The sequence below is a fragment of the Lutjanus erythropterus genome, chromosome 2 (assembly GCF_056507025.1).
Source record: "Lutjanus erythropterus isolate fLutEry1 chromosome 2, fLutEry1.hap2, whole genome shotgun sequence".
Classification (NCBI taxonomy): domain Eukaryota; kingdom Metazoa; phylum Chordata; class Actinopteri; order Lutjaniformes; family Lutjanidae; genus Lutjanus; species Lutjanus erythropterus.
Window position 1 is genome coordinate 25,773,368 of NC_139318.1, and position 18,222 is coordinate 25,791,589.

At 38.3% G+C, this 18,222-nt stretch overlaps 1 protein-coding gene and 1 long non-coding RNA gene across 2 annotated transcripts in view; both read right to left on the minus strand.

Moving 5' to 3' along the window:
- Positions 1-7,551: 7,551 nt before the first annotated feature.
- On the minus strand, positions 7,552-14,791 carry LOC146331730 (uncharacterized). The gene is made up of 3 exons (XR_014771793.1): positions 14,671-14,791; positions 13,979-14,190; positions 7,552-10,940 (listed from the first exon to the last, which is right to left on the minus strand). It is a non-coding gene; the product is annotated as an uncharacterized LOC146331730 (long non-coding RNA).
- Positions 14,792-14,968: 177 nt separating this feature from the next.
- Positions 14,969-18,222, minus strand: part of bsnb (bassoon (presynaptic cytomatrix protein) b) — a 92,484-nt gene continuing 89,230 nt past the window's right edge. Inside the window, exons 7-10 of the mRNA XM_084734842.1 lie at positions 17,263-18,116; positions 16,602-16,713; positions 16,354-16,500; positions 14,969-15,086 (exon numbers count right to left, since the gene is read on the minus strand). Of these exons, the coding sequence (XP_084590968.1) occupies positions 15,046-15,086; positions 16,354-16,500; positions 16,602-16,713; positions 17,263-18,116 (1,154 nt within the window). The 3' untranslated portion in view covers positions 14,969-15,045. The remainder of the gene's footprint in view (positions 15,087-16,353; positions 16,501-16,601; positions 16,714-17,262; positions 18,117-18,222) is intronic.

The window sequence follows — 18,222 nt, forward strand, 5'->3', positions numbered from 1 at the left end:
TGTGATTAAACCAACCAATGAAATCAACAGCAGGGAATAACAAGAGAATCATTTCTCCCAAGCCACCACTAGGGGCAAGAAAATACTATAAATGAATGCAAAGTTCTTACAGAAGATGACAGTTTTAACTTATACGTGCGTTCAATGCAGCACTTTAAAGTGAGACATAAGATTGTAAGATAAGATTGAAAAGGGCATTTAATTAGATTTTTTTTTTTTTTTCCACAAGTGAGTTTGAAACTGTGTTCCCAGTTCAGTTTTGTGGAGAGGAGTCAAATCTAAGGATGGGGTTGTATATATATAGATGTCAGCCCTGTCAACTTTATTGGTTTTTCTAAAATCTTTGAAAAGACCTCAGGGGGCGAGTGAGGAAATGTTCAATTTGAAAGGTGATCCTGTGAGACTGTTCCTTATACTAACAAAATAAAATCTAGACCAGTGGTGTTTTAGTATTTTTAACCACTAGATGGAGACAAAGAGCAGTATTTTCTGTCTGTGATATCTTTTTTTTTTTTTGAATACATGAAATTACTAAACTCCCATTAAATTAGTTGGCAAATAATCTACTTTAACCAATTATGGCCAAGTAATTTTTTAGTTTAAGTATTATTTTCAAAGTAATTAATATCTATTTGTCATTGTGGCCGTGTTAGCCTCTATTTCTAGTCTTTTTTTCGTAACCAGATGTAGGGGTGTCTCCTTTCTAATTTTTCTGTTTTTATGAATTATTTGAATGAATAATAACTGGTTTGATATCATTTTAAAAACTAAATTATTTTTTTGTTTTAAAAATTATTGTTTTAGTTTTATTATTTATTTTTAGTATATGATCAGAACTGCATCCAGAATAATGGCAGTGTAATTAAAAACACAAATATTTTCTCGCAGGCTGTCATAATCAGGGTTTTCGAGTGTGGGCCGGCCAGGGACTGACAAAGCTGGGAGATCTACTTGGTGGACAGAGTTAATTATCTTTTCAGCAGCTACTGCAGAGTAATGGCATACAAAAATTTGACTTTTTTCGGTATTTGCAAATAAGACATTTCATTACCAAAGATACCACCTTAACATCCAACAGTGCCACTTCACATGTAGACAAAGCCCTCTCTGTGTAAGTGTCTAATAATGCATTAGAATATTTTAAAGGTGCTTGTACATTGTCTACTGTGAAACCAGGGTAACCTCACTATCTATTGACTGACTTATGCATTTCATGTCATCTATTTCTGCGATGGGGGATGTGGAGGGTCTTGTCATGTCATCTCTGAGCTGCTTAATTCAGTGTTGTTTCTGGAAAATCTAATAAAAAAATATTATATATATAAAAAAAAGACATAAATTCTGGTTTTCACATATACCAGTTTATAATGGTTTAAATCAGTACAACCAGATCTTAACAGAACACACAAGGACAAATAATCAAAAATTAAAACCTGTTTGAAATCTTGAAAATGAACTAACATAACTTCCCCAGTGGATCAAAGTTGCACAAAATCATAGCTTGACAGTGAATCCGGTCATTTTTCTTCTTCTTAGACATGACAGCAATTTACTGTTATTGACCTCTTTTTGTGGTGAAGCAGCAATCGTCCACAAACAAACCCTTTTAGAGAGCATAAAGGCCTGGAAAAGGATTGTTTCATTATTAAAGGGGCTGTGTATTGATTATGCAGTCTGTAAGATTCGCAAGCAAGTAGATTAAGACTGTGAGTGACAGGTGAGGGAGGAAAACTTGTGCAGCCAGTTCTCCCTTGGCTCCGTTCATTTGTCATTTTGCCCGGCTGCCTGATGGATCTCGACATATTTAGGGCTGGTATAGTTGTGGGTCTGCTCTCTGCTGGCCTCTCGTGGCGTGGTTATAACACATCAAAGTCATGTTAAGTGGCTCCTCAATCACTTAAAAGACTTGCTTATAGATCACTTCTTACATCAGAATGGTTTCTGTTTGTCATGTGCTTAGACAAAGTTAAAATGGATGGATAATCACAAGAACGGTAAGTGTCTCCTCTTAGTAAAATAATCACATTGGGTGCTTACAGCACAGTGAATCAGTTTACTGTAATTCTAAGAAATACGGTCCAATATGCTAATGCCCACTTTGGCTCTAACAGTGACAAATAATTAATTGCTTGGATGAGTTTTACTTGCTTCTGGTCACCCTTTGCTTCCTTACTTCCTCTACCTCGACGTGTCACACTTCCCACCACTTGAGGATGAGTCACGAAATGCTCCTCTGAGGTCATCGCTGATGGAAATAACTGGTTATTCCACAGAGGCTGGGGCTTCCGTCATGGCTTTCAGGAAATGGATGAATGCAAGCATCGCAATTAATAATGCACATTTATGTCCTTAACAAGAGGACATGTAGGTCAAGTGACCTATAACTGAGGACAATAATGACAAACCATTAATCAGTCTGCTGCTGTACACAAGCTGTATCCAACTGTTCTGCAGCGTGAGACGGGACACTGCTGGCTCAGGGAAGACTCTTAGACCACTGCTGCAAAAGAAAAAATATAAACAGAACAATGTCTGTTTAGTAATATCAGCCAGGTCGCATCAGCAAGGATTATGTGGCACCAAACTTTTCAACTAGCTTGACATAAAGAGTGATTAAATTTAAACTTCTCTTTAAACCCAAATTAATTTCAATTCTGTTGCACCAGCTTTTCAAACTCCCATATAAAATATGGTCCAATATTAACTTCAACATTACACGTGAAGAGGTTTAACTTTTAAAATAGCTGCCTTTTGAGATGAATTGAACAAAAAAAATCAATTTCCTCCAAGAAAGTTAATAGACCAACTCAAACCAGTTGAATCAGTCGGCCAATTGCTGCCAGGCTGTCTTTAGTCCTCACTATGCTTTTTTGCTTTATTGCTCCATTAATTCAGCCAAGTATTTCTAAGAGGAGAAATTAGAGGAGTTCTCTACCGAGCCAACAAGTGTAGGTTAACAATGCAAAGTGATTTTTCAGGTAGCTAGCAAACAATGTAACATTTTGATAACTTTTTAGTTAGCTAACAAACAATGTAACATTTTATTATTTCGGCTAACTGGCAAACAATGCAATGTTCTATCAACCTTTTAGGTAGCCAGCAAATAATGTAATGTTTTGTTAACTTTTTAGCTAGCTTGCAAACAATGAAACATTATGTTAAATTTGCAGCTTTCTAGCAAATGATTATCTTTATATTGATTTCTTGTAAGGTTTTTGTTAACTTTTTAGCTGGCTAGGACTCAGTGCAATATTTTATTAACTTTCTAGCCAGCTGGCAAATGGTTGTAGCTAGCTTTTTTTTTTTTTTTTTTTTTTTTACTTTTTAGGAAGCTAACAAACAATGTAACATTTTGTTAAGGAATACAAGGCAGCTGAAAGAAATGGTTTCCCATCTCTTTTATACTTTTATTACTAGGTCCAGACAATGCTTGAATGTATGTATGTATGTATGTATGTATGTATGTATGTATGTATGTATGTATTTATTTATTTATTAGCTTGTTTATCTATCTATCTATCTATCTATCTATCTATCTATCTATCTATCTATCTATCTATCTATCTATCTATCTATCTATCTATATTATCTTATCTATTTAATTTCTGTTCAAATCACTAAAGATGGATTTACTAAATGGAGATTTAGTTTTTAATTGTGAAACAGAGTTCTCATTTTAAACCTAGTTTTGCTAAACTGTGAATAGTACTAATCTCAGATTAAATTAATCCTTGTTGGTGCGACCCAGTTATAGTAAGAAACCTTCAACAGAGAAAAAATTAGGAAGGGGGGCTCAGCAGTGTGATATATCATTATGGTGTTAAATATGCTCTATTAGAGGGACCTGATTAGAAAAAAGATTGGAGACCAGTAGAGCTGGCTGCTGCAGGTCCCAACTATAAATCCTCATTGGAGCACAGATTGAGCACTTAAGACGTCTCAACCCTCTCATTGATGGGTCACATCAGCTCATAGAGAGATTTTAGTGGTGTGTTAACCTTTGTGAACCTCCATCTCCATCAAAAAATATATCTTGTTTGAAATTCACTACTTGCTTCTTCCGAAAATTGCTAGTAAAACGTCATTGGCTATGGTGTGGTACAGCGGGGTCAATTGCTCTCTCAAAACTGACACTTTCACCTTTTAAATCCCAACAAACACTTTCCCCTCTCTAAGATTCTGCTCATATCGTAGGCTTTGGAAAGAGATGTTTCACGCTTTCATGAATCAAAAGATCAGTGTGCAGTTCAGATACTGACCTCATTAAGGAGGACAGTGACCTTCCTCTAGCTGTAGAATTAGGTGAAAGTTCAATTTGATCCTCTCACATCTTAGTGTAGTCTTTGAATATGTAGACCGTGCAATTATAATTGACCACTTTAAACTCTGGATTAGCATCAAGGACGTAGCACTTGTAAGCCTCATTCTGTTTCGCATTTACATTCTTCCTCCAGGCTACTGTATATTATTACTATTCTGACAATTCTCTGACTCTCTACAGCCTGAATTCATTAATAATATTTGCCAGAGCCTTTCCCATGACCACCCCAAACTCAACACTTTAAGGCCAACTAAAATGAGTGCAGCTTCAAAAGATTTAGCAACAACAGTCTTTTATGAGAACCATTTTATTCATTTACCAATCTGAGAAGACAAGCACAACAGTGTTACATGTGACAATTAACAGTTATGCATAAACCTACTTTTTTTTAAAAGACAGAAATGTTTAATTTTTAGAAAGCATATGTTTTTGCATAACAGTACAGTTAAGTTATTTTGGCATATTTGCTTTGGTGCTTCCAGTCCTGTACCTAACCAGATGAGGGCAGCCTAGATCTGCAGATGTGACCACTGATGCTTGACTGCGAGGGAAACGGGAGCTGCAGGCTGAGCTGTGCTTTCATAGTAACCTGGTGTCCCATTCAGCTTTGTTACAGTAGAGTAGCCCTGTGCCACACATTCGAGCACAATACAGGAGCAGGACACCATGTGGGCTCAGAACTGCTGGTAAGTTAATACCAGAAGTGCACTGCATGAGTGTACTCAAAGTTGTCTTCAGAAGGGAGTAGTTAGTCAGATGGTCCTGTTGTGCAATATTATACTGCACTGTCACTGTTTACCTGCCTCTGGTGCCTTTATTTATAATACATAGAGTAGATACAGGACGCTACCTCATCATATTTATCTTGTTACCAGCTCTGACAGTTTGTGGCTGGTGTTGCTTTCACCTCGTGAGACTGTGTGTGTGTGTCATTATGGGAAATTGTGGTCTAGGAGACACATAGGAACTGCATGTGTGAAGCAAGTATTTTGCTAGGTGGGTATGTCTGTGGACAGACTTTGTTAATAAGATGGTGTAACAACTGTGCAAGATGCAGTTACAAAGATTCACAGGTGTGTAGTTGAGATCAAAATGAAGGCCGAATTCGAAGATGGGTGTGGTCCAAGTTAGGGCGCTGGAGGTAAGGTGGGTTTAAAATGTGGATCAGTGTATCCCAGTTTCAATAATCTCCAGACTGAAAACAGATACAGTCTGTTTCATACCTTCATAACATCCTGACATTTCACCATGGTATATGACGGTACTTGTGTGAAAAAACAAATCAAAAGATTGTCATACAAGTCATCATAGCATTTATGATGTTGTCTTGATTACAATACTTTGTGTCTAACATGCAAATTATTCTTCTCAGACAAGTCTTGCTGGGTTTTAATACTTATGACTCATAGATTAATGAATACATAGGAAATAAGCACCCTTGTTCCAGAGATTCTTGGAAGGACAAAATGACGTTTGTTGCCACGGATACCAACACATAATTTGGCTGGACGTAGATGATTTACAGATGTATCATGTGGCTAATAGGCTGCTTTTATAGTTGGAAGAAGTCATGTTAAAATAAAGTTACATGTGGCAATATTTTCATGGTTCAGTACCTAGATAAATTTGATCAAGAGACCAAGATTAGTGAGTAGAAATGACCAACCAATTATATCTTTTGTACCTCCGAATAACTCTTCTGTTGGCTAATTTCCTACTGTAAAAAATAAATGTCATTTTACATTGCTACTTTCCATCAATCACTGCCGCCCAACAAGTTCTAGGTTTCAGACTTTATTCACAATAACAGTATTGAAAATCATACCTACGGGATTTCCAAATACCCTGGTATACCATAACTCCTTACTGCCCAAGCTTACACTCTAAATTTCATCTTGTGTGTGTGATCATGGCAAATTGATCACGCAGACAAGATGGTCCTGGAGAAACATACTGTATTGTTGCAGGAACTACCACAGAGATGGTTTTGAGTATTTTGCCAGCTGTTACAGTATGTTTGTCTGAAAACCCTGTTGCCATGTGAGAGATAGTGACACACATTTACAGTCTCTCCTTAAAGGCAAATATTCTAAGCTGCATGCTATTGCATGCAATATGACATACTTTATAAGGTCAGCGGCAGTACATAATAAAAGTAAAAATAAATTGATTGATTGCACTGATTTTGCTACTTTTTAAAACTGCAGATGCAATACATTCATGGTTTTGCGTTTGGTTGTACTTGTACTTGAAAGATGTGAAAATGATAAAAGAGAGCTTGAGAGAGGAGTTAAACCTTATGTACTTTCAAAACCCCACAAAATTGGCCGATTGCTCTGTAAATTGGGTTTGATTGTTTTTCAGAAAAGTAATGCATTGCGAGACAGTGCCTACCCAGAATCGATTGCTGGAAAGGGGGTTTCATATGCTTTTAGAAGCACTGACTTATAACGTCATAATATCCATCAGTATAACATAAATGACAAAAAAGCCTTTATACACTGCCTTCAGTTCAGTTCAGCTGTATTTGCTTTGGTATTTACAATACTGTAGCAGCAGATAAATACTAAATGAAACTGGAGATGAATTGATTAGTCAATCCAGAAATTTAATCGGCAGCTATTTTGATAATTGATAAATCATTATAGTCTTTTTGTTTAGTTGCTCCTTTTCTTTGTTGTAAATGACAATAAACTGAATATATTAATAAAATAAAGAATTTGAGTACTCTTACAAAACTTACAAAGGTGTAAATGTGTGAAAATGGGGAAAATTAGATAAAACATTAATATATTTTATAACATATTATACAGTACTATACACACAGGGTAAGATTTTAAACTGCCTGGAGAATAGTGAACAAAGAGATGAGCTACAATACAAACTATTCATATTCTCTTTCTTTTCTTGACACACACATGCAGATTCAGTAACACACACATGCACTCACACCTCCATCCATCTCTCCTTATGCATTGGCAAACACTTCTCCTCTCGCTGCTCCTGCCTCCCTGCCACCCACACTGGGATAAGTCATCACTGCTTCAGCGCGTAAAGCCCGGTCTTATCTGAACAGTCGCTGCGTTGCCTTCAAGGTCTTATTCTTGATCTCTCCTCTGACTGCAGCAGAGCTACAGTGCGACGCAACTTACCAAGTGTCTCCATCTCCAGCACTGCAGGAAAATAAACACATTACACATACACAAAGACTGAAGACAATAACCACAATATATTCCTTTTCTTTTTATTCTTCTCTCTGTTTGGAAATTGCAGGGTCAATATTTTCATTAATCACATTACTTGACATGATGCACCAAAATTTACTCTATCTGTTTACAGGAATACACTGAATAGAACACAAGGTTTCACAATGGATACACGACTGACGTTTTGCCCATTGCACTTACAACAGTGAATGACATTTCCCAGATTTTTTGTTTCATTTTTTTTTCCTGCTGCTTCCCTTTTACCCTCATCATCACCTCACAGATCACACCCGTCAACTTGAAGACCTCCTGATAGTCTGACAAAGGCATTCTACTCTGCAAATTGCTGTGGAGGTTTTTTCTTCTTGTTTTACAAGCACAATATGTATAGAAACTATACACAGACTGGATATGTTTCTGAATACGAGTTTTGTTCCACTGTTGTAAACAGTCAATACAAGTCAGCCACATACACTATGCTTATGCAATAATTAGAATAATCATCATCATTAAGTTTCATCATCATCCTCATTATTGTGGTAATAAATATTCTTTTTATACACAAAAGTTGGCAGCAAATACGGCATGGGGATGCACATGACAGCCGTACTCAAAACTCAAAAGCTGTACAGAAGAATGACTTTGTATTTACAGTAAGAATGTGTGTCTGTCTGCCTTTCTGTCAATCGGACGGCTGCGCTGAAGGCTGTTTTGTCTCGTGTCACCTCATATCGACCAGGCGGCATCTCTCCCACCTCTTGTTTTGATACAGATCTTACACTGTTTCAGTTGGAGGCACCGCTGTTACGCAGCCTCCACCACATTTCTGCGCGTCGTCGAGCAGCAAGTGCTACCAGTCAGGCTTGTGCTTTCAAAAATGACATGCCCTGATTTGTGAATGACTGGCTGAACATTTTTTACTCATCAATATTCTCTACATTGGCCTGTGAAAGTCAAGGCTCGTTAGGCAAACCTTGGTGAAAATCATGCCTTACCTTTTTTTTTTAAATTCTTCCAAGAATATAAGATCTAATCATGCACCTTTCCAATGGCTTGGCTGTTGAGTGGTTTTTAATCAACGATGAAATATCCGATAGAAGCATTCCATTCACCCCACAGGTTATACTGACACCCAATATGTACACTGACAAGTATTAATGAGAAGTGCTGACCATCTGTATCACAGGTTTTTATAGCAGCACGGACAGTCACTGCAAGCCAAACACTGAGGAGCCCAGGTCAGCCAAAAAACGCACGAAAACTGAATGAGGGCTTACAAACAGCCAGACAAAGCCAAGCAAACCCATGCTTCAAAGCAACATGATGGTGGACATTCAAAAAACCGACAGTCTACACAGTTTACCCTTTGGCAACGAGTCCCCCATGTTTGCGGGGGGAGTGAGGGGTCAAAACATGCCACGAAAATAAAAACAGTTCTAGTTCAATATTCAATATTCAAATTCATACAGACAAGTTGCTAAGTAAAAACATTTTCATGACCTTTTTTTCTTTTTTTTTTTTCTATTTTACTTCATAATTTTGTTGTTTTCTTGTGAATACAGTGATGATAATAAACTGTTTTAGGCTGAATCACTTCCAGGTTCAAAATGAGTCATTGCATAGAACGTTTGAATTGATAATTGCTTTCATCCTCTCCTATATCTGTATGCATGTGTGTGTATGTGTGTGTTTATGTGTGCATGTGTGTGTCTTTGCACAAATAGAGGCAGTGGGCCCAGCTTGTTAGTGAGATCATCTCGTAGGTGAATCGGTAACCTCATTAATCAGCAGGAGGTTAACAGGTCTATTCGGTGAAGAACACAATTAACCTTGGCTCTGACGAGTGTAACTAGGATGCAAAGTGTGTATTGTGTAATATATGTGCATGTGTGTGTGTGTAGATATGTGTTTGCAAGAGATAGAGAGAGATCGAGTGTCTGTGTGAGTGTGTTTGTACCTGTCTGCATGCTTTTAACATGCACATCTGGACATGGTACTGTGGTAGTAAACCCTCTGACAAATTGTATTACGGCTATTTATCGACAGATGTGTTTGATATTTCCCGTCACTAAATTTAAACAACATTTATACGATTGTGCTATATACCATTTTCTGCATGCTATTGCTTTTTAAAAATCAACAAGCAAATTATTTGATGCAAGAAAACAGATTCAAACAAACAAATAAATAAAAAGTGAAAAATATAAAGTTTTACCAAAGATAAAACACAGAACAACAAATAAAAAGAAAGTCACTGGAGAGTGATTCCATAAATACACAAATGACAAATTTACATAATTAGATCTCTGATTTGTTTTATGTACATACAATAGTACAGTTGTGTAAAAAGAAATGCATGACGACATGGACGTTTCAAAACATGTGAGGTATACAAGTAAAAACATGTACTGAATAAGGCTCTTCCATTCAGTGAATATCAGGCAAAAATGAAAAGAAACTAAAAGATGAGACAAATAAATAAAAAGGATAAAATCCCAGGTGGGACTTTATCCTTTTTATAGTCAGCCCCAGAGCGTTGGGGTCAGCTCTGGGGCTGACTATAAACGATGGCTTTGCGATGGCTAATAAAGAGCCGTGGCCACTCTTTCATTTGGTCCTCTCATCTGTGTGAATCTCACACTTTGTGGGCACACTGGTAGTAATTCCCTTCCCTAAAATCCTACAGCTAATGACTAGTGGCATCTCATAGATGGTGGAAAAGTATTGATATGGGCTTCTTCTTCTTCTTCTTTTTTTTTTTTTTCAGTTTTTTAAATATTTGTGCGTGCATTCTCATGTCCACGGTCACATAATGCATTCTGTAGACATCGAAAAACAAAAAAAAAGAGGAGAAATAAAAACACATTCAAAGAAAGGGTCAAATTCCCTAGACTGGAATGTACTGTAGAGATCAGAGAAACCAAGCATTCAAGAAGGATTGTGGTGGAGTCATCAGGTTGGTTGTCATTGCCGTGATACACCTCGTCTGCTCCAGGTGTGTGGTGTCATTGTGAGATCAAGATCAATCGGTATCTTTAGTACCAGGAAAACCTATGAAAATCTGTCCTCCTCTTTCTCCTTTTTTGGTGTTTTGCATGAAGAGGCTCTGAAGACATTAACATAGAATCAAATATCCTTGCCAGATGTGAAGTCCTCAGACAAGAGTGGTGTTCCATTAAGATCCCTGTAGAGGGCGCTGTGAGGCTTCCTTTATTGAGCTGTTGAGACATGCACGGCCAAACACGCTGAATTTCTCCCATAATATCCAGGTGTCTCCGCTAGCGAAGCCTTTTACTGTCACACAGATCCCAGGAGGCTTTTTTCCAGAAAAGGAGGAGAAGCAGGACTCAAGTCCCCCTTCCCCCTCTCTCCTCTGCTTCACTGCATCCTCATTATTGACTGTTGTTGTCCTCCTGAAATGAAGACAGTGGAGATGTTATCAGAAATAAATTAGTTGTTAATGTACAATATCAAATTATCCCATCAGATACACGCACAAAACGAATGCTGTACTACAGACTGAACCAATACAAACAAAAGCAATAAAAAGGACCTAAAAATCTGATTTAAAAAATCTTAAAAATATGCAAGTCTGCTGTGTAATGGCCGGTAACACTTTAAAATAACCATCATTAAAGATAGTACAAGAAGTTTTTAATTAGTTATGAAGCAGTCTAAATTTATAACTGATGTCTGTATATGACCTACATAAGCAAACAAGACCAGCAGTAAGAGGACTGGCTTTTTCTATACGGTTATGGCTGGTCTTAATGCCAGCCAGTGGGGCGGAGTCTCCTTGAAATCAGATGAAATGAGCCTATGTTTACATGTTCCCAGCCAAAGTTCCAGTGGGAGGTATATCAACCAATAAAAAAGAATATGGATTTTTCTTCAGATATTTTTATTTTTGACCTTCCTTTTTGTTGTTATTATAGTGGAAACACTGCTGCTTGTGTTCCAAAATCAACAAAATATTAAAGTTCCTGGTAGTAGCTTTAAAAAATGGTAAATCAATTGTTGATTAAACTGTAGTTTATAATAATTTTAGTATTAACAAACATTCAAATGCTGTTTATATATGTTTTATCAACCATTTATTGAGCAATTGGTAATGGTAATAAAGTGTTATAGTATTATAGTGCTGCAATTTAATAAAAGCCACACAGACGATGTTTATTGATGGTTTTGAGACTAAATATGAACCATTAACAAAGTGTTACGAATATACGGTCCATTTCTCCATGTAATGATTTCTTGAAGGTTTACAAATTATTTTGTAATCATTAAAAAATACTTAATACAATACATAAAATGTTAGAATGTCTGTCTCATATCATCTTTGATGCAATATATAATTTACAACCTAATTATTTTATAGTACAATAACTAATGATAAAATAATATAAATTATAACATTATTAATTTTTTTGCTATGGCTATTGCCCAGCGTACATACACTGACTGAAATCTTTTGCAGTGTTTATGTTGCCGCTCTGACAGCCTACTCTGATTTACATCCCATGATACTCCAGCCAATCACAGCCCTTCTGCCGATACCAGCAGTAATCCACTGGGCTGAGCAGGCCGGCCTGCTGTTCAAAGAGGCACTGAGTTGGGTTTATCTCCACATTGCCCCACTGAATCCTGAGCCTGTCCACAGACACAGACATGACTGACTGCTGATATTAATCAGAGTGTCAACATAGACAGCTTAACAGCTGACTGATTAGACCTTCATTCAAATGAGCCACAGCTTCATCCTGTGCAAGTTGCAGCATGTGTTTTGACAGCCGCTAAATAAAGTGCACAGAAATCTACTTTATTTGCGCTTCTGTTGTTCTGCTCCATTGAGCAGAATTAGTTGATTAGCTCATTCTAGCATGTAATGAGTGATGCTTACCATGAGTCATGATTCTGTGTAGCTGCATGTGCTCATGTCCCTGTGTGTGTCTTTGCATGTGTGACATTAAAGCAAAGCCACAGTTAGCCTACTCAGGCTAATTATAGCCCCGTGTGCTTGCTTGGCCCAGATTATTAGACGTGTATGGAGTCAGAAGGTAAACTGTACTAGTGCTGACATCCCTTGTTCTTGGCTTTGGCCTCTCACCTCTGTAGCAGAAAGTTCAGGTGGACTGTGCCTTTAATTGCCTGACCTGACACAGCACTGAACCAATCAAATGAAATGCTGAAGCAAACAAAACAAAACCAACAAGAGGAAAACAAACAACAAAACTAAATTCAGCCAGCCCATAATCCAGCAACACAAACATACAGCACATGGGAGAAGTTAGCATTCAGGGCTATCTGCCAGAAACCCTTTGTAACATGTGGTTAACCTTCTACTTGAACCCAAACTATGATCTTTTCCTAACCTAACCAAGTAGTTTTGGTGCCTAAACCAGACAATTTAAAAGAGGGAGGCCTCAATGTATGTTAATTGTTAAAAGAGACAGTTTGGAAGTACAATAGTTTGGGAGATTTTAGCTGTTTTTCCCACTTTCCCAGGCTCACACTAAAAATGCCTTGGTGGTGTAGTCTGAAGCTGTCAAACAGCAATATTTAGCTATCTCAGTTTGACTGTTGAGTGTCTATAGTAAGAAATAATCATGACTCTTTTTCCAAGTTTTGTCTGAGGGGAATCCCTTGGTTTCAGACTTTTAAAAAAACCCAAGCCTAAACATAACTGTTCCAGAAAACAAACAAACAAACAAAAAAAATAATTTGTCAACTATGTCTAAAATTAATAGGTCAACAACAAGCTTCAGATGGGAGTCAAATTCCAGTCTCCTGGCTGGAAGTCTTAACTAATTTATCCAACTTAGCCTACTCCTAGTGTGGACTGGCTCTCATTACACTGTCACCAGACTTCCTAAAGCCCTTTCTGGCAGAAAGTCCTGAAGGCCAACTTCTTCCATGTGCAAACATACAGTGTACATAGTGAGGACCTCAAAAGTATTGAAGTGTCAGTACTACATACTTAAAACTATACAATATATGTGAATTATAGTCTAATTATAGTCAGTCTTTATTGTCCTGTATCAAAGTTCTGGAAATTCTGGCTTTGAATGACAAATAAAGACATCGACAACATGTCAGCTCAAATCAAAACATCTCAAACACCCCCTAGCGGCTGGCTAAACCCTGCCCCTTCCATTTTAGTAGGTAACACACTGGTCAAACTAATGCATCAAAGTATACATCTACTTTTGGTTTTAATAAGTTACTTGATGCTATAAAAAGAGGATTTCTTGTCATGATCAACAGATGTGTGGGAGGGAACTCAAAAGCAAACTCTGGCTCCAAATGATGTCACCAGCACAAGATGGAAGCAATTGTATCCGAGATATTTTGGCTTCATTTTTGTATAGTGGGAGGAAGTGGAGATGTGGCATCTGTCTTTATTTATGTCACATACACACACAAATGTATGTGATGGCTTTTAGTTACCTACCACTGATCCAATGAGGCATCAGACGTCTCCATAATCATTATTCTGGGACTGTAGCTCTGTCAGGGCATCCACTTACTTTCAGGCCTCCTCCGTCCTCTGCTCATGTCTTGTAACACCATGCTGACGAAGCGTTCACCCTTATTTAATTCACTTCAATCGTGTGCCCATGTCTGGGGAATTCAGTGCTGACAAGGCATCCTTTGATTCCAGCTCTGTTCAGTAATTTGGGGTAAGGGAAAGGTACAGCGGATCAGTCCGAATATACAATCACAGCATTTAATCAGTCATCACTTCACTTGAGTCTTCTCATTATGCAGACACGGACTATGCTAATCTATGTAAATATCCAGCTGATAAAACACTTAATCCATTAATCAAAGTGTGACAGCATTCTGTGTTTTCACAGCTTGGTGTATCGGTGTACCTAATAAACCAAAAACTAACGAGGTAAAGCGGAAAGCATCATCAGCAATCAGCAGTTTAACAAGTTACTGCATTACTGCTTTTGTTTAACATGATCCAAGTGTCACAAAAGTGAATAAACACATCATTACATTTGTTTTCACTTGCTTAGTGGAGCAGGTGACACAGTATTTATCATGAAGACAATGCCCCGCCGCCAAAATTAAACATATCCAAAAAAGTATCCATTTCTCAAGGGATAAAGAGTTAAGAGTTAATGAGATACTCACTGATGCACTCAGGATCTCGCTCTGTCTCTTTCCTTGGTAATGTGAAATGAATTTAATGCAGTTTCATAGGTTTTTCAAGTACAAAGGTACCAATCCATCTCATTTTGACTCTGCAAACCCTGAAAAAAAGAGCAAAACTGATTCAAAATAAACAAGTGCAGTGATAAGCACATTTGTTATCATTTTCCCAAACATCCGTAATTTGCAACGAGGAAGCAAGTCATAATTTCTGTTGATAAGCAGGGCGCCATCTGTTGCCTCCCATCCCAAAATTAATCCAGGCTTCTAAATTAAAAGTTTGACTGAAACATTTTGAATTGCTAATGCATGTAGCATTCATAAAACACTTTATACACTTACCCTCCTCTCTTTAGTTCACCAGAATGAAGTGAACTTCTTCCCAAGGCCAGACAAAGCTGCAGGAATGACCAAGAGAAGCAAAAGATAAGAAAACAACCCAAACAACGCAGTGCAATACCCATCCAAGGAGTATATTTTTGCTGAAATAGTAGATGCTACTTTCAAAACAAAAACTGGACTGGGTTGTACTAACAAAGAATTTAATTTAAGATGAGATCTAATCAGAGCCTAGCAAAACGAGATTTAAAATAAGTAAATTCAAATTTAAAATTAAGCAGAGCTCTGTTGCAAGATTTTAAACAAAAAATGGAATCAAAGTTTATTGATGTAAACTGAAATTAAATAGACTTTAATCAGTATGGTGCTTGATGCTTGCTTACCCAAATGTTAATGCTGCTGGGGCCTTGTAAGCAAATAAGTGAAAATCCGCAACATAACATTCAGCTGCTCTGTATTCCTTAAGAAAATAGTGAGCTAAACAGTTAACAAAATGTTAAAATGTTTGATAGCTAGCTAGAAAGTTAACAAAATGTTACAGTGCTTCCCATTGAGCAAAGAATACTTTTTTACTTTTTAACACTTGTCTTTAACACTTTACTTTATAACATCTTGTCATACATTAAAGACATCCCATGAGGAGCGGTAATGAAATTTTCATCACATCTCCTGAATGTACAAAGTTGACATTCACAGGAGAGAGATGTAAGATTTGTATATTGTGCAGATTTGATCCTGTACTGAAGCAACATAGACATGATCTGTATGTCTGGCAGATGTTGGCCTAGTTAGCCTACTTATGATGACTCAGCAGAGAAGCTCTAAATTCTCCTCCTTTGATAAAACCTTGTTGGTCGAAGTAATAGAGCAAGATGGCCAAATAAATGAAAATAAAAAATATGGACAAAAGTAAGGAAAAAACAGGAACTAGCAACTAGCAGATCAACTGGAGTGAACATGGATAACTTTTGGACGGATACATTTCTTCAAAGGACTTAACTGTTTTGCTCAATCAATCTCACAAAGGCAGCCATTTTAAAAATTAAACCACTTCTGGTGTAACTTTAAAGTTAATACTGGATGACATTTTAAATTGGAGTTTTAAGTTTTGGTGCAACAGAATTAAATTTAATCTTTAATTAATTTTACAGTAGTTTTGAAGTTTGGTGCAACATAATTTTTCAAGTTAGGCCATGATTTAATTGGGTTTAAAAAGTAACTGTTGTTGGTACAACCCAGCCTAAAAGACAGTGGCTTTAACATTTTCTACATCCAAAGCTGAGCTGTATTTCAGTTTATTAAACATTTATTTATTCATAACCATACCATCTCCCAGTTTCCCCGCCTGCTCTGCTGCCCCTCCTTGCAGGATTTTGGTAAGAACATTTTCCCCTTCAGCAGGTGCCTGTCCCGCTGCAGCGCTGCCTATACCTCCAGGTTTGCTACCGATCCCAACAGGGGCGGCCTTGGAGCCTGAAGACGACAAACAACATAACCATCACCATTGTCATCATCGTTTGCCATTCATTGCTGGTCATCGCGTGGTTTACGGAGATGTTGGAACTGAAACTCACCGATGCCTGTTAGAGGGGGTGTAGCTATTTTGGTAGTCTGAGGTACTGGTGGGACTCCTGTTGTAGGTTTCATTCCTGTGGCTGCTGTTGCAGGTGTAGCATCCATTTTTGCCTGTTGTTAATCAGACAGAGAAAAATGTGGCGTTAAAGTTAAGTTTACTTTTGCTACTAAATACTATTTTTGTACTATATTTGAAATGTAATCCCCTTTGAAATATAATAAAATATAACTAATCAAAAAGCTTTCTATTTTATGCTTTTTTTCCCCACTAATTTTCCCTAACCTACCACTGTCTGTGCAGTTTATATCACTGTTAACAACCTGGGGGTCCTAAACCCCATGAGGGGTCTCACCAAAGCTTGCCACAGGTTTGGGAGGCCTTCTTGGTTTTAAGGGATTTAAGAAAACTTTTTAAACATATATATAGTAAGCTTGTATCTCAACATTTATTACTATAAACTGATTAATTTGTGATTTTTAAAGAAATGAAAGAAATCTAACAGGATAAGGATCATGACTTGACCTGTCTTAAGTTGGGACTTTGTTACTCCCCAGGTCACCTCTGTAACACTTCTGGTGTATTTGTAATTACATCATTTTATGTTTTATTACAAAAAAACCCCATAAAATAGAAACATTTAATAACTCAGGTCTACTCACAGCTGCGGTGGCTGGCTGTCCTGCTGCAGACCCTCCTCCTGGCTGGCGTCCCTGTGGTGGGGCTTGGCCTGATTTGGGCTGCTGCTGTGCTGCTCCAGCTCCTGTGGTGGTTGTTGTAGGCTGGCTGCTCTGAGGCGCCTGGCTCTGCTGCAGTGGTTGTTGTTGTTGTTGTTGCTGTTGCTGCTGTTGCTGTGCACTCTGTTGATGCTGTTGCTGCTGGGCCTGCTGGGAACCATCAAGTGGTTCAGAGCCCGGATGTCTCCCAGACTGGCCCTGACCACCTGACCGCTGCTGCCCAGCATGGCTCTGAGGGGGCTGCTGCTGCTGCTGCTGCTGTTGTTTAGGCCCTGCTGCAGAGGGATCCTGCCTTCTGGAGGTTGTACGATCTCCTTGGGGTCTCTGGCTCCGTCCTCCAGTGCCATGGTGATGACCAGCGTCTCGAGAGAAGTCGCCTGAGTTGCGTGGGCTTGCTTGGGCTGAACGGGAGTCTGGACCGCTCCGTCTTTGCGCTGACGTGGAGCTTCTACCATCAGAGCGGGCATTTGGGTCTTTGGGGTGTGTCCTGGAAGAACGGGAGGATCTGGGATCCTCTGAGGAGTGGCGAGAAGAGCCGTGTCTGCCAGAGCTGCTGCCGTGGTGACGGTGGTCCCGTGATGATGTGGAAGAAGAGTGGCGCTGTTGGTTGTACTCGTCTTGGGGGCCATATTCCTCCGGAGGTTCATCATAATCATGGTAGGTGTGTTTACTGCGCCTACCTGTGGAAGAGTGACCTCCACTTCCATGATGTCTTCGATCAGAACGGGCCTCCCTTGGCTTCTCAAACCAATCAGTCTCCTCTTGGCCCAAATGATAAGCTTTTTGAAACCAAAACAAACATTATCAGTCAGTTGATTTATGTGATGAGAGGAGTAGCATGCAGATTGAAGCCATGCAAAATAACTGGGAAAACATGCTCCACAT